Below are 17944 nucleotides of genomic sequence, written 5' to 3'. Positions count from 1 at the left end.
TCTGAAACAGCTAAAGATATACAGTGCTTTGCAAAATTATTTACCCTCTTTGGCATTTTGTTTTGCAACCTGGAATTAAAGGAGAACAGTAGTGAGGGGTATATGGAGGCTGCCATATTTATTCCCTTTTAAGCAATACCAGTTGCCTGGCAGCCCCGCTGATCCTCTGCCTCTAACACTTTCCAGCCATAGACCCTGAACAAGCATGCAGCAGATAAGGTTTTTCTGACAATTTTGACAGCTATGACAAGATTCGCTGCATGCTTATTTCTGGTGTGTTTCAGAGACTTTTTCAGCCAAATAGTCCAGCAGGGCTGCCAGGCAAACTGGTATTGCTCAAAAAGAAATACATATGGCAGCCTCCATATATCTCTCTACAGAGATGCACCATTTCATTGACAGGACATGCCCATAACTTTAAAGATTAATTATTTGGTTCATTGAGAAAAAAGAGAACAACCTAAATGAAAACTTCAGCTTGCGTAACTCTACTCAGTAACCCCCCCCCCCCCCCCCCCCAAAGTACTTTGTGAAGCCACCTTTTGCGGCATTTACAGCTGCAAGTAGCTTGTCTCATTTCACAAGTGGTATTTTTGCCCATTCCTCAAGGAAAAACTGCTCCAGCTCCTTCACGTTGGTTGATTTTTGCTTAAAAAAAAGCAATCTTCAGGTCAGACTATAAATTCTCTCTTGGTTTGAGGTCTGGAATTAAGGCCCATACCCATGACATCATTTTTGCAGCAATTTTTTCCACAACAGGTGACTTTTTCATGACAAGTGATCAGATTCCTGATTTTGTGATCATGATTAGCAATGTGCAATGATCGGGACCATCCTGTCGGATCCCTAAATAAAGGATCCTTCAGATCTCCATAGATTCCCATGCTAATTACCGTGAATGTTTAAAGTCTTGTTCACACCCATTGTTTGTTCCCATAGTACACGATTGTGGAAAATAGATTGGGAAACACTGCAGATCCCCCGGTCCATCTTTTAGGAAATACAAAGCTTGGGCCTTTCCAACATATTTAAATGTTTCCACTTCAACCACTCAAAAGTTGCTTTAGCAGTATACTTTGATTCATTGTCCAGCTAGAAGGTAAACTTTGTCCAAATCTCAAATCACTGGCAGACTGACACAGGTTTTGCTCAGGAATATCCCTGTACTAAGCACCATCCATCTTTCCCTTGACTCCGATCAGTTTACAAGTCCCTGTGGCTGAAAAACATCTCCATAGCACGATGCTGCCCACCACCATGTTTCACTGTTGTGATGGTGTTCTTGGGGTGTTGGAATGTATTGAGTTTCCGCAAGGCATGGGGCTCGATTCACTAAGGCATGATAACTCAATTATCACATGTAAAGGCTTTGCACGCGCAAACCATTATGCGCGTGAACAGTTTCCACCGTTCGCATGTTGTTTTATCGCGCGAACGACGTTACGCTTCACGTGTGCGGAATGCCACTGAAAGCTATGGCGCTTCGCGCATTGAAAAGATAGAGTTTGGCAATGAAATCAGCAATGGTGCTTACATTAACATGTGAGTTAATGTAATATGGTGCGCGCAAAGTTACATAGTTACATAGTTATTTGGGTTGAAAAAAGACATACGTCCATCGAGTTCAACCAGAGAACAAAGTACAACACCAGCCTGCTCCCTCACATATCTCTGTTGATCCAGAAGAAGGCGAAAAACCCTTACAAGGCATGCTCCAATTAGCCCCAAAAGGGAAAGAATTCCTTCCCGACTCCAGATGGCAATCAGATAAAATCCCTGGATCAACATCACTGGACCTTACCTAGTAATTGTAGCCATGGATATCTTTCAACGCAAGGAAAGCATCTAAGCCCCCTTTAAATGCAGGTATAGAATTTGCCATATCTACTTCCTGTGGCAATGCATTCCACATCTTAATCACTCTTACTGTAAAGAACCATTTCCTAAATAAATGGCTAAAACGTTTTCCTCCATGCACAGATTGGCCTCAATTCACTAAGCTTTATCAAACACTTTATCAAACGTTTAATAATTTACCTCGTGGGTAAAATCTAATTTTGAATTCACTAAGGTGTTCTATATTTATCAAATGTTTTATCGATACAACATTTGATAAATATACAACACCTTAGTGAATTTAAAATTAGATTTTACCCATGAGGTAAATTATCAAACGTTTGATAAAGTGTTTGATAAAGCTTAATGAATTGAGGCCATTATATCCTCTAGTCCTTTGAGAAGGCCTAGGGACAAAAAGCTCATCCACCAAGCTTTTATATTGACCTCTGATGTATTTATACAAGTTAATTAGATCCCTACTAAGGCGTCTTTTCTCTAGACTTAATAAACCCAGTTTAACTAACCTTTCTTGGTAAGTGAGACCTTCCATCCCACATATCAATTTTGTTGCTCGTCTCTGCACCTGCTCTAAAACTGCAATATATTTCCTGTAATGTGGTGCCCAGAACTGAATTCCATGTTCCAGATGTGGTCTTACTAGAGAGTTAAACAGGGGCAATATTATGCTAGCATCTCAAGTTTTTATTTCCCTTTTTTTTTATAACTCTTATTATCTGAAAGAGAATATCATGAACAGTGTAAAGTACATCGCTGAATCAACACATAGCAAGGAAATGAACAGCGCTACTTAAAAACAGGCAAGTGCCTACCTGCAAAAGAGTGCAAGCCCCACTTGTGGAGTCGAATACACACCGAGCATACACATGACCTGTCTACCACTGGAGGAGGATGTTAGTTTCCTGTAACAGCTTGCATGCAACCTATTAAGTACTCATCCCTCCCACTGCGAAGAAGTCGATCCCCCATGGGAGGGGCCTAACACTAACTAAATCCTAACCTATGTATATGCATAGCCTGGGTGCGGCTAATCAAATAAAATCGAAAATTGCGCAAAAGGTGGATCAGCGCAACACCAGGCCGCCTCCGAATGGCCTCCAATCAGAGGTGCGCTGAGCCCCCCCCAGAAACTACAAACGCACCTTGAACCCAAACAGAAGCTCTGCATATACACCAAAAGCATGGCTGTTAAGTGGGAGCAGCTGACCAAAAACGAAATAAATTAGTACATAGCAAGGAAATGAACAGCGCTACTTAAAAACAGGCAAGTGCCTACCTGCAAAAGAGTGCAAGCCCCACTTGTGGAGTCGAATACACACGAGCATACACATGACCTGTCTACCACTGGAGGAGGATGTTAGTTTCCTGTAACAGCTTGCATGCAACCTATTAAGTACTCGTCCCTCCCACTGCGAAGAAGTCGATCCTCCATGGGAGGGGCCTAACACTAACTAAATCCTAACCTATGTATATGCATAGCCTGGGTGCGGCTAATCAAATAAAATTGAAAATTGAAAATTGCGCAAAAGGTGGATCAGCGCAACACCAGGCCGCCTCCGAATGGCCTCCAATCAGAGGTGCGCTGAGCCCCCCCAGAAACTACAAACGTTTCTGGGGGGGGGGCTCAGCGCACCTCTGATTGGAGGCCATTCGGAGGCGGCCTGGTGTTGCGCTGATCCACCTTTTGCGCAATTTTCAATTTTAGATTTTATTTGATTAGCCGCACCCAGGCTATGCATATACATAGGTTAGGATTTAGTTAGTGTTAGGCCCCTCCCATGAAGGATCGACTTCTTCGCAGTGGGAGGGACGAGTACTTAATAGGTTGCATGCAAGCTGTTACAGGAAACTAACATCCTCCTCCAGTGGTAGACAGGTCATGTGTATGCACCTCTGATTGGAGGCCATTCGGAGGTGGCCTGGTGTTGCGCTGATCCACCTTTTGCGCAATGAATCAACACATAGACAGATTTTCTCGAGAGAGATACTCAATAAAAACATCCGTTAACATCAACTGTGTCTATGTGCGAATTATTATAACAAAATAAAAGGATAGTGTTATAACCTGTTCTAATCACCTTTTTCCGGCACCAGCAACTTCTTATAGTTGCGTCTCACAGACTGTGAGATAACTTGACTCTCAACACAGCAAGCAGGAGATAGACTTCAATATTCACGTTATTTATTCAGGAAACATATATACAGATATAGTCCATCATATCCTGGCAAAGCAGATTACCATGTTGCGTTACAGCTGCGTGAGTACCTTCCTGCTGAAGGTACCCAGGTCTTCTTGTATCTACTCTACGTTACACTAGACTACCTATGTACAGCATACATTATATCAGATTACAGAAAGGAATGAACATACTTAGAGGTCCCAGTCAGCATTGCAAGCTAGTGTGAAAGTAAGGAGCAGAGTGAGCTCCCATCGCTCACTCCCCGGTTTAATACCGACTAGGAAAGAGTTAAATATGACATCATCTTCGCTATCCCCTAGATCAGACTATTGGTGGACCCACTTGTGGTGTCATCATACACCCCTACTCGATTAATATTCAATGAGGCTTGTGACCTACATACATGGAATGTGCTGTTTTAGTAAATATGGCTGATGTTTACTGTTCCAGTGGCGTACATGCCCAGGTCAGGGAGACCTGTGGCCTTGTCCATAGAACAGCTTCTTGGTATGTTCTAGTTCTGCTGACAGAACTGCAGATTTTCTCTCTAAGAGAAAATCCCCTTAAAGGGCAGGTCTGCTCCTCAAGCCTTTTTGACTAACTCAGTCCAAATAACTTAAATTATAACAGATAGAAGCACTGTGTATATCTAAGTAACATTATGCATCTCTTCTTGATTAAATGTCCATTACATGTAATACTGAAAGAAAAAGGGTTAGCATATACCAATACACAAAGATCAAGGTACCCATCTATATTTAACTGAAACTCTGAGGATTTGTCACTGATCCTTAAATGTTCATCCTAGATAAAGTTGTATCTTACAGTAATCCCCTCTCCTCCCTCTCAACATTAAGATCCCAATAGTCCCAAACTTATTGAATTTTTCTTCAGTTTCATGGATTATCGATGTTAGATATTCCATTGATCTAATCCATTTTATTCTATTGATTACATCTTCAATTTTGGGGCTAGAGCTTCTCTTCCAGAATGCCGCTATGATCAATCTAGTTGCTGTAAGAATATGGTTCAACATACGTTGGGTGTGGGATTTCAGGCCTGGGAAAGGTTTGCCTAGCAAATATACCCAAGGGTCTAATGGGATAGGTTTCCTTATGGTCTTATAAATTAAGGTCTGTATGGATTTCCACCAAATTTGTATTTGCGGACAGTACCAAAAAATATGGTCGATAGTGCCTGGTAGTCCACATTGTCTCCAACAGAAGGCTGGTGTACTTGGATATATTTTATTAAGCCTATCTGATGTCAAATACCATTTAAATAGTATTTTATAAATGTTTTCCTTAGTCTAGGTACATATCGAAGTTTTGCATGCGTTTAACCATATATCTTCCCAGTCAGAGAGTTCTTGGTCAGACCCCAATGCGGTTTCCCAGAATGACAAATATTTATGCTTATTGAAAGAACGAGCCTCTGGAATGGCTAGAATTGAATATAATTTAGAAATCATTCCTGGTTCTCTGTCTGAGTCAAGTAGGATATTTTCACAATATGTTCTGGGAGATAGAGGAACCGATCCCAGAATCTTTATGACATATGACCGGATTTGAAGAAATTCAAAAAAATTGCGATGTGGTATTGGGAATTTTTCCTGAATTTGTGAAAAAGTCAGCATTCTGGAACAGGAGCTGTCATAGAAATCCCGAAGTTTGTGGGGAGCGGTAGTGGATAAAGGATTCTCAAATCTTGTCAGACAGTTCTGGGGGAGAGATGGGTTTCCCTTCAAATATATTAATTGAGATGGGAAACGGAATAGCTTATACTGTTGAGAGGCCTTCCGCCACAGTAGCCATGTAAGTTTAACAGCATAAAGAATTGGCTTAAACTTTTCAGGTGGAGTATCTAACATTCCTGGGAGTGCCCCTATTGCATATGTAGCTATTGAAGCCTGCTCCAGTTCTTCCCACTTGGTGCGTAAAGGGGGGGCCACCCATTCCACGACTTGGCGAATGTGAGAAGCCAAATAATATAAACGGAATTGTGGAACTGAGAGCCCCCCTCTAGATCTATCCGATATTAATATTTTATTTGAGATCCTTGGTCGTCCCCTAGCCCAAATGAATCGGAGTACATCTTTCTGTAATTTATAAAGAGCTCCACAAGGAATAGAAATTGGTAGAGTTTCACATAAATATAAAAATCTGGGAAGCAGATTCATTTTTATAGAGTAGATTCTGCCGATCCAGGAGATATTATATTGATTTTATTTCCCTTTTAATGCATCCCAACATTTTATTAGCTTTAGCTGCAGCGGCTTGGCACTGAATACAATTATTTAACTTGTGGATGAGTACTCCTAAGTCCTTCAAGTTTGATGTCCCCAACTGTATTCCATTTATTTTGAATGGTTCTAGACCATTGGTACAACCAAAATGCATGACTTTACATTTTTCAACATTAAATTTAATTTGCCATTGATGTGCCCATACAGCCATCCTATCCAGATCCTGTTGCAATATGTCACTATCTTCCTGAGAGTTCATGATTCTGCACAATTTTGTATCATCTGTAAAAATAGCAACTTTGCTTTCTACTGCATCTACTTGGTCATTAATAAATAAATTGAAGAGCACTGGACCCAGTACAGACCCCTGTGGGACCCCACTGCTAACAGTCACCCATTTTGAGTATGATCCATTGACCACAACGCTTTGTTTTCTGTCCATTAGCCAGTTCCCTATCCATGCACACAGACTCTTCCCCAGTCCTTGCATCCTCAACTTTTGCACCAGACCTTTGTGGGGAACAGTGTCGAATCACATCTACAGCATTCCCAATATTCACATTAGCGTTCACTACCTCATAAAAGCTGAAATAAATTTAAAAAGCAAAACTCATATTTTTTAAATTCATTATACACACAGTGATAAATTATAGATTTCAAACATCTATTTATTTTCATTGTTTTTCAAAGTTCACTGGATGCATAAACTTGTCAATCTATACATCATTCATTTGGAAGGTGAATTTGAGAAGCCCAAATCTAACCTGTGTGCAATCAGCACTTAATTTGCATGAAAGTCAGAAATATCGTCATTTTCATCTAACTGATCTGCTCTAACAATGTCAGCATGCGGGGGAGGGGTGTTGAAATTATTCTTTATTTCAAGTTTGAGCTTCCAATCAAAAACTGTGTCTTAATTGGAATGTGTTAACTCACTAAGTTGGAAGGCGATTAGTAAAGGATAGGGGATCATATGTAATTAGGTTTTTCACCTGAGTTTTAGGAAATCATTTTTCATCTTGTATTTAAAACAATTTTCTAACACTTTTCAATTGAAAAAGTACCAAAATTGATGAAAATATGCTATCAAAATTATTTTGAGTATTTTCTTGCTTGCTGGTGGTTTAAAGGGCATTTATTTACAAACTGTAAAAAATATCACCTAGGAGAAAATTCAGGAGAAAATGTGAATGGCATATTGGCCAAAGTGTTTACAGTCTATCCACAAAAAAGACCAGTATGTGATACAAAAATACAAACTGTACCACAAATATTTAGCTTTGCTCAAATTCACTAAATAATGGTTAGAAGTTACCAGAACCTTGAAATAAAGGAATAACATACAACCACTGATTTTAGTTATTAGTCTGCACATACCTGATATTGATTTGTCGTGTGCAAGAGGTATTAGAGGCACTTTGGCTTTGCCGATGTAACCATTACTCATGTCCTTGTCATCAAAAACGTAGACAGCAAGAGATTCAGATTTGAGAAAACGGTCTAGGTCAGCATTCATAGACAAGGGAAAGCACTTGTGGTCTTCAAATTGTGGATTATTGCTACTTGTAACGCTAGAGGTGTATTGGTCAGGAAAGTGAAAAAAGCTATAGGCCACATATGGACTAGGTTGATTATTGACAGTAGACTGTAAAATACTGCAGTTATGTATGGTGATAAACAGTTCATTCAGATTGTCTTCTGTTATGCCAAGCTTTTCACCTTTTCCTGTAAGCATCATCTATAAAAGAAACACAGTAAACAATATTTAATTTAAAACCATCCAATATACACAGATTTTAAAACCAGGTGTTTTAAAATAACTGTATAACACATAAAATGGAAGAAAGGTTTAAGAAAGATTTTAAAACCAGGTGTTTTACAATAACTGTAGAACACAAAAAAATGGAAGAAATGTTTAAAAAAACCTTTTATAAACAACATTTTAGGATGTATACACTGGTTAAACTAAGACTGACTTCATGCTATTAGTATAACATGCAGTAAACTATCACAGAAAAGGTGTACAAACACAGAAAAGGTATGCATGCGTATAAGTGAAAGGTAGCTGGAGTCTGTATGTGGCTCATAAACCACTGTTTGGGAATCCATGATAAAAAATGTTTTGTCACTTTACGATCTGTCATATTTGTGTTAACAATACATGGTATGAGAACAGGCTTTTATTTACCCCCTTTAGGTTAGCAAGATAACAAAAACTGTGGGCCAGGGGACATCGTCCATCTGCAAATGAGACATGCAGACAGCAGAGAAATGCAAATGTTTTATTCATAGCTGCTTTACATTTCTTCTTTCATTTCAGCAGCCAGTGCAGAATGGAAATTGAATTATAACTGATAAAACATTGTGCATCAGAAAACAGCTGAAAAGGAGCAAGACTTGTTCAGATGACCACTGAACTCAGAAAAATCCACATACAAAAAAGGACCATGAGAGCAATATGCGGCAAAGCCACCTTAACCACATCACAACTGAGGGGGTTTTACCCCTTTAGCACCCGAGCAATTTTCACCTTTCAGCTCTCCTTCCATTCATTTGCCAATAACTTTATCTCTACTTATCACAATGAAATGAACTATATCTTGTTTTTTTCATCACCAATTAGGCTTTGTTTAGGTGGTACATTATGCTAATAATTATTTTATTCTAAATGTTTTTTAATGGGAAAATAAGAAAAAAATTGCAAAGAAAATCCTTATTTTTCAGTTTTTGGCCATTACAGTTTTTAAATAATTACAAAGATATGTTGTAGCGCTTATTTATGCAGTATCGGTTAGCAGCATAGAGTTAGCAAGGAATACCACCACCTCACACTCTTAAAGCAACAATAAATAAAACTCATGCGCCTATGCAAAACAATAATGCAAAGTTTTATTAAACCTATTGGTAAAATCTGCACACCTTTGGTTTTTAATACAGTAATCTGTGCTTATTGAAGTAGTTTTCCTTCACAGTGTCATCATTCTTACTATCTGCCAAAAGACTATAAAATTCTTAAGCAGCTGCAGAATATCCTGACTACCATTCAGAGCATACTTCCTAATCACATTTATATGGTGCAAAATGTACCCCTTCCCTCCTATTAACTCCCTGACCCCTCCACCATTTCCCAGCTATCTCCCTCCCCATCTTGCTATCCCCCATCACTACATGCTCTACCTCCACCTCCTTCTACACCTTGTCCCCCTTCTGTTTCCCCGCACCCTCTCCCCTTCTGTCTTTAGACTCCTTTTTGGCCCTCAACCCCCATGCACCTCCCTTCCCTCCCCCCCCACACTCTACCCACACACACCCTCAGCATAACCTTATTTCTATCCATCCTACCCCTAGGCATCCACTCCCTGTTTCCTGTGGCCTCTGGAATGCCATGTCCACCCGCAATAAGCTGCTCTCTGGAATTCGCTCCCTCCAGCCACCAGACTCGCCCCCACCTTTAATATCTTTACACAAGCTCTCAAGACTCACCCTTTCATGCTCGCATACCCCCTACACCAGCACCATAATATGTTCTGTTAGACACCCTCTCAACAGATACACCTATTGTCTCCACACCCACCCTTTAGATTGTAAGGCTCTGGCAGGGCCCTCCTCCCTTAGTGTTTCCAGCTTGATTATGCAATCTTACTGACAATCACCCCTTTTGTGGACTAGAACAATCTCTATTTTGACCTATGACACTGTATTATCAAATCATTTGCATGATCTTGTTTTGTTGTGAGTTTCCTGTATGTCCTACCTTGTATGTTACCCTTTTATCTATTGTGCAGCACTGCGTAATATGTTGGCGCTTTATAAATACAATAAGTAATAATAATAATAATAACAATAATATTGCTCCTAAAATATTTGATATTATATTATTATTATTATATTAATCAAATATTTTAGGAGCAATATAAATGTGATTAGGAAGTATGCTCTGAATGGTAGTCAGGATATTCTGCAGCTGCTTGGGATTTTATGGTCTTTTGGCAGATAGTAAGAATGATGTCACTGTGAAGGAAAACTACTTCAATAAGCACAGATTATTGTATTAAAAACCATAGGTGTGCAGATTGTACCAATAGGTTTAATAAAACTTTGCATTATTGTTTTGCATAGGCGCATGAGTTTTTAAATAATGCATGCTACCGTAATTAAAACCCATGTAACTTATTTGCCCATTTGTACCGGTTATTACACTGTTTAAATTATGTCCCTATCACAATGTCTGGCGCCAATATTTTATTTGGAAATCAAGTTGCACTTTTTTCAGTTTTGCGTCCATCTCTAATAATTTATAAAGTAACAGTAATATACCCTCTTGACATACAAATTAAAAAGTTCCGTCCCTAATAAAAATATTTATGTATTTTTTTTAATTGTAATTTTTTTTATTTTACTTTTTTACCCCCCAAAAAATGTTGGTAACTATTGGGGAGTGTGGAAGGTAAGGGGTTAATTTATAATATAAATATAGGTCTTTGCATTTAAAAAATGCTTTTAGATGTAGTTTTACTATTTGGCCATCAGATGGCCTCAGTTATTTTGTTTAATGCGTCCTGTAAGTGAAATATGTACACTTACTGGAAGTGTACTTAGGATGGGAAACTTATTTTTTAGAAGAATCACGCAGCTTCTCATAAAAGCCGCTGATCATTGCTACGGGGACTTAGAGCAATGAATGGGAATTGCTTTCGTGAACAAGCGCACAAGTGAGCAGGAGCGCGGACAGCGGTGGTGGCAGCGGGGGTATGTATATTTACTCCCCCGGGCATTTAAATGAAGTTTAAAGGGGAGTAGATATACTGTACAGAAGCTGTGAAGTGGATAATATCTGCTCAGGTTATTAATAATGCAGTGAGACGTAAAAGCTCCTCAGGAGCTGTTCAAACAACCATACACCCTTACTTTAAAGTAACTTTATCATCAAGTTTTAGTTAACAAAATAGAAATTCACATACAAAAAAGAACCATGACAGCAAAATGAGGTACAGCCACCGCAGCACCTGCTCAGGTGGTAAAAAGTGCAGACATGAGATTAAAAAAAAGGTTTCTCAGGGGCTGTTCAAATGCCTTAATTCTACGTGGCATTGATTCAACAAGGTGCTGAAAGCATTCTTTAGAAATATTGGCCCATATGGATAGGATAGCATCTTGCAGTTGATGGAGATTTGTGGGATGCACATCCAGGGCACGAAGCTCCCATTCCATCACATCCCAAAAATGCTCTATTGGGTTGAGATCTGGTGACTGAGGGGGTCATTTTAGTACAGTGAACTCATTGTCATGTTCAAGGAACCAATTTGAAATGATTTGAGCTTTGTGACATGGTGGTCATGATGGGATGGACATGGTCAGAAACAATGCTCAGATAGCCCGTGACATTTAAACGATGTCCAATTGGCACTAAGGAACCTAAAGTTTGCCAAGAAAAAATCCCCCAAACCATTACACCACCACCACCACCAGCCTGCACAGTGGTAACAAGGCATGATGGATCCATGTCCTCATTCTGTTTACGCCAAATTCTGACTCTATTGAGACTCATCAGACCAGACAACATTTTTCCAGTCTTGTCCAATTTTGGTGAGCTTGTGCAAATTGTAGCCTCTTTTTCCTATTTGTAGTGGAGATGAGTGATACCCGGGAAGGTCTTCTGCTGTTGTAGCCCATCCGCCTCAAGGTTGTGCGTGTTGTGGCTTCACAAATGCTTTGCTGCATACCTCAATTGCAATGAGTGGTTATTTTAGTCAATGTTGCTCTTCAATCAGCTTGAATCAGTCGGCCCATTCTCCTCTGACCTCTAGCATCAACAAGGCATTTTCGCCCACAGGACTGCCGCATACTGGATGTTTTTCCCTTTTCACACCATTCTTTGTAAACCCTAGGAATAGTTGTGCGTGAAAATCCCAGTAACTGAGCAGATTGTGAAATAGTAAGGCCGGCCCATCTGGCACCAACAACCATGCCACGCTCAAAATTGCTTAAAGGGAACCTAAACTGAGAAGGATATGGATTTTTCCTTTTAAAATAATACCAGTTGCCTGACTCTCCTGCTGATCTGTGTCTTTCATACTTTTAGCCACAGCCCCTCAACAAGCATGCAGATCAGGTGCTCTGACTGAAGTCAGACTGGATTAGCTGCATGCTTGTTTCAGGTCTGTGATTCCACCACTACTGTAGACAAAGAGATCTGCAGGGCTGCCAGGCAACCGGTATTGTTTAAAAGGAAACGTCCATATCCCTCTCAGTTAAGGTTCCCTTTAAATCACCTTTCTTTCCCATTCTGACATTCAGTTTGGAGTTCAGGAGATTGTCTTGACAAGGACCACGCATTTAAGCAACTGCCATGTGATTGGTTGATTAGATAATTGCATTAATGAGAAATTGAACAGGTGTTCCTAATAATCTTTTAGGTGAGTGTATATCTTGTATGTTCTGCCACCAATTAGGCTTTCTTTGGGTGGTAAGTTCTGTTAAGGATTATTTTTTTCTAAATGCATTTTAACCACTTGAGGACCGCGGGCTTTACCCCCCTTAAGGACCAGACCCCTTTTTTCCATTCAGACCACTGCAGCTTTCACGGTTTATTGCTCGCTCATACAACCTACCACCTAAATGAATTTTGGCTCCTTTTTTTGTCACTAATAAAGCTTTCTTTTGGTGCGATTTGCTGCTACAATTTTTACTTTTTATTATATTCATCAAAAAAGACATGAATTTTGTCAAAAAAATGATTTTTTTTACTTTCTGTGCTGACATTTTTCAAATAAAGTAAAATTTCTGTACTTGTGGGGTTCCTATACCGCCCTGGCATTTTACGGGCCCAAAACCGTGAGTAGTCTGGAAACTAAATGTCTCAAAATGACTGTTCAGGAGTATAAGCATCTGCAAATTTTGATGACAGGTGGTCTATGAGGGGGCGAATTTTGTGGAACCGGTCATAAGCAGGGTGGCCTTTTAGATGACAGGTTGTATTGGGCCTGATCTGATGGATAGGAGTGCTAGGGGGGTGACAGGAGGTGATTGATGGGTGTCTCAGGGGGTGGTTAGAGGGGAAAATAGATGCAATCAATGCACTGGGGAGGTGATCGGAAGGGGGTCTGAGGGGGATCTGAGGGTTTGGCCGAGTGATCAGGAGCCCACACGGGGCAAATTAGGGCCTGATCTGATGGGTAGGTGTGCTAGGGGGTGACAGGAGGTGATTGATGGGTGTCTCAAGGTGTGAATAGAGGGGGAAATAGATGCAAGCAATGCACTGGCGAGGTGATCAGGGCTGGGGTCTGAGGGCGTTCTGAGGGTGTGGGCGGGTGATTGAGTGCCCTAGGGGCAGATAGGGGTCTAATCTGATGGGTAGCAGTGACAGGGGGTGAATAATGGGTAATTAGTGGGTGTTTAGGGTAGAGAACAGATGTAAACAATGCACTTGGGAGGTGATCTGACGTCGGATCTGCGGGCGATCTATTGGTGTGGGTGGGTGATCAGATTGCCCGCAAGGGGCAGGTTAGGGGTTGATTGATGGGTGGCAGTGACAGGGGGTGATCGATGGGTGATTAACAGGTGATCAGTTTGTTAATACAGGGAAGAACAGATGTAAATGATGCATTGGCGAATTGATAAGGGGGGGTCTGAGGGCAATCTGAGCGTGTAGGCGGGTGATTGGGTGCCCGCAAGGGGCAGATTAGGGTCTGATCTGATGGGTAACAGTGACAGGTGGTAATAGGGGGTGATTCATGGGTGATTGATGGGTAATTAGTGGGTGTTTAGGGTAGAGAACAGATGTAAACAATGCACTTGGGAGGTGATCTGACGTCGGATCTGCGGGCGATCTATTGGTGTGGGTGGGTGATCAGATTGCCCGCAAGGGGCAGGTTAGGGGCTGATTGATGGGTGGCAGTGACAGGGGGTGATTGATGGGTGATTGACAGGTGATCAGTGGGTTATTACAGGGGGGATAGAGGCATACAGTACACAGGGGGGGGGGGGGTCTGGGGAGAATCTGAGGGGTGGGGGGTGCTCAGGAGGGAGCAGGGGGCAGTTTAGGGAATAAAAAAAAATAGTGTCGACAGATAGTGACAAGGAGTGATTGATAGGTGATTAGGGGGGTGATTGGGTGCAAACAGGGGTCTGGGGGGTGCTGTGTGCGATCAGGGGGCAGGGGGGGAAATCAGTGTGACTAGGGTGGCTGCAGCCTGCCCTGGTGGTCCCTCGGACACTGGGACCACCAGGGCAGGAGACAGCCTGTATAATAGGCTTTGTATACATTACAAAGCCTATTATACGATTGATCGGCGGAATTCTGTATTCCTCCGCCCGCCAGCGCTGCTAAGTGGCCGGCGAGCTGGAGGCTAAATCCCCGGCCATCGATCCCCGGCGGAGGATCGCGTCACGGACGACGCGATCGCTCCGCCCATGCCCGTACAAGGACCGCCGCCAATTGTACATGCGGCGGTCCTTGCGGGATTCACTTTCCGGCCGCCCCTGTGCAGTGGGCGGTCGGTAAGTGGTTAATGGGAAAAATAAGAAAGAAATAGTAAAAAAAAATTATTTCTGTTTTCAGCCATTATAGTTTTAAAATAATACAGGCTACCATAATTAAAACACACATTTTATTTCCTCATTTGTCTCGGTTATTGCAAACTTTAAAATATTTTACTAGTATAATGTATGGCGGCAATATTTTGTAAATAAAGGTGCATTTTTTCAGTTTTGTGTCCATCACTAATTACAAGCCCATGATTAAAAAAATAACAGTAATATACCTCTTGACATTCATATTAAAAAAGTTCAGTACCTAAATTAACACCCCGGTAGCTCCGGGGGTGTCCGGCCATGTTCTCTCGCTCCCCCCCTTCCCCCCCCCCCGAGGGGAATTTGCAGCGCTACTACGCAATGGTTGCTTTGTGGGGGTGACTGCACTGTCCCCCATTTTTTGGGGGTACGAGGAGGCCTACATGCGGCGCCCCTGTTGAGATGCAATGTATTTTGCGTGGGCCAACTCCTGCAGGAATAGCAAGGAGGTAGCTTTAGATCCTGCATATTCTGGTAGGCGAATGCAATATGCAAATGCTTTGCCATTTTAATTACTCAATAGACTTGAGGCAGCCTGTATATATAGCAGGTAATGACTGGTTAGAGAATACATCTCTTTCTCTTGTGGTTCTAGTAAAGTACAAAAAAATTAATGCTTTAATTTTTATTTTATTTTTTGAAATTTTAAGAAAAATGTATCCTATTTGTATAGTATATTGGTTGATTTTTTTTTTCAAGTATGTGATTAAGTGGCGAAACGAAAAAATAATTGAATTGTGTACGGCCACCTTAAAGGGGAACTTCAGCCTAAACATACTGTCATTAAGTTACATTAGTTATGTTAATTAAAATAAAAAGTTTTAAAAGAATAGGCAAATGATTGTGATTTTATGGGGGCAACCATCTTTTTCATAGGGGAAGCCATCTTTTTGGTTGAAAGGAGGTGACAGGGAGCATGAGACACAGTTCCAACTGTTCTGTGTCCTGATTACCCCTCCCAGCTACGCACTAGGCTTCAAATCTCAAACTCAAAATAAGAAAAAAAAAATTGCACCAAAACAGCAGAACGAGAACAACAATATCAGAAATCCCATCATGTTGTGCACAGCATCAGGGGAAAAATGCCTGGGCAGTTTTCTTCTGTGCAGTTAAAAATGAGGCTTGGGTAAGAAAAACAAAGTTCTGATGCTGTGAAACTGTTAATGAAACACCAAGCCGTTTCAGTGCTGCTGAGTAGATTTTTAGTCTGGAGGTTGACTTTAAAATTGGCTCTCATCAGTAATATAGGATGATATTTTATGCTTGAGCTAATTAAAATAGCTCCAATGTATCTGATCCCTTTTGAAGTATGCGCTTTGAAAATATTCCTCATTGTTTCTAAAAAAAAAAAATCCAGATCCCTTCTTTCTGTTTTTCCTGCAATGATTTACCCTGTGCAGATCTTATCAGCTCTTCAGGAAACAATGAGCATGGAAAATAGACAAGCAAGGGGCCACATTCAGCATTTTAAACTCAGTAATGCAAGAATACTACATTTCACAGAGCCTCATTTGAATCGCACAGGTACGCTAACACTTTAACTTCCCTGGCGTTCTATTAAGATCGCCAGGGCGGCTGCGGGAGGGTTTTTTTTAAATAAAAAAAAAACTGTTTCATGCAGTCAACTGAAAGTTGGCTGCATGAAAGCCCACTAGAGGGCGCTCCGGAAGCGTCATTCTGATCGCCTCCGGCGACAAGAATAAACAAGGAAGGCCGCAATGAGCAGCCTTCCTTGTTTTGCTTACATCGTTGCCATAGCGACGAGCGGAGTGACGTCATGGACGTCAGCCGACGTCCTGACGTCAGCCGCCTCCGATTCAGCCCTTAGCGCTGGCCGGAACTTTTGTTCCGGCTGCGCAGGGCTCGGGCGGCTGGGGGGACCCTCTTTCGCCGCTGCTCGTGGCGGATCGCCGCAGAGCGGCAGCGATCAGGCAGCACACGCGGCTGGCAAAGTGCCGGCTGCGTGTGCTGCTTTTTATTTTGCAAAAATCGGCCCAGCAGGGCCTGAGCGGCGACCTCCGGCGGTGATGGACGGATATATTCGTCCATACCGCTGAGGAGGTTAAGGATATATTTACATATAAAATACATAAAACAATGCAATTTGACAAAGGGGGGGGGGGGGAAGGGTGATTGAGAGCCCCAATAGTGTATTATTGTTAATTGATAGTTGTTAATAAATTTGTGTAAGATTATACTCACAAATATGGGTTGCCGGAAATAGGCAACCACTGATAGTGCTTGAGGGGATATTAGGCCTGTCCCCACTCAGGCTAAGATGTCGCTCTCCGTAGGCAGAAAAAGGTGATCACACCCATCCGACAGTGGATATTAACATCGGGAAGATAACAGAGGCGCCAGAAAGAGTGAAAAACTTTAAAATTTCTAAAATGGGGGGGGGGGGGGGGGGGTCCTGGGGGTAAAGGATAACTCACCTCCCCAATAAGGACACAGTAGTAAAGATTATAAACAATTTATTCTTACTCCAACAATCTTTTGCAACGCGTTTCGCGGGTTCACGCCCGCTTCCTCAGGCAATATAATACAAGGAGCAACTGTAGACAAAAAACATATATGCAAACTGTATATAAAAATATGCAAAGAATGGACATAGGTAAAAAAGCCATACAAATCGATAAAAACCGAGACATCAGAAATAGGACATGATGCAACATAAATTAAGACATGATGCAACATAAATCAATATTTACACACATATGAAGGTTATTGCATACTACAAAAATGTATAAAAAGACCACTTGTACATGCATAATTTAGTTTCTACCTGCTTGTTATTCATTTGTCATACTCTCCCACCACCACTCATCAAGTATATCCCTTCCATGAGCACTGTAAAGCCATGTTTTTGCATCTTATTTGCATTAGATTCATCATGGAGTAATAAAATAATAACCATATGCACATATATGCACACCCATACACATAAATACACATATAGCACACGTACTCCTGATGAAATTGGATCTGTGCCTTTAAATATCATTACCAGTAACTGCACTGGGGCACTATGTACAATAGCCATTACTGCAATAGAAAAATGTGGTTGTAATGGGGCACTGTATGCCGCAGC

General features: G+C 41.3%; 1 protein-coding gene across 7 annotated transcripts in view; it reads right to left on the bottom strand.

Moving 5' to 3' along the window:
* The window catches only part of RPGRIP1L (RPGRIP1 like), a 308845-nt gene that overhangs the window by 116675 nt on the left and 174226 nt on the right, over positions 1-17944 (bottom strand). For all 7 annotated transcript variants that reach the window (XM_068260505.1, XM_068260504.1, XM_068260506.1 and 4 more), the window contains one exon: positions 7660-8020. In XM_068260505.1, coding sequence (XP_068116606.1) covers positions 7660-8020 — 361 coding nt within the window. The remainder of the gene's footprint in view (positions 1-7659; positions 8021-17944) is intronic.

This window comes from Hyperolius riggenbachi, chromosome 11 (genome assembly GCF_040937935.1).
Source record: "Hyperolius riggenbachi isolate aHypRig1 chromosome 11, aHypRig1.pri, whole genome shotgun sequence".
NCBI classification, from domain to species: domain Eukaryota; kingdom Metazoa; phylum Chordata; class Amphibia; order Anura; family Hyperoliidae; genus Hyperolius; species Hyperolius riggenbachi.
Note: the sequence above shows the minus strand (reverse complement) of the source record. Positions and strands in the feature narration are given on the sequence as shown.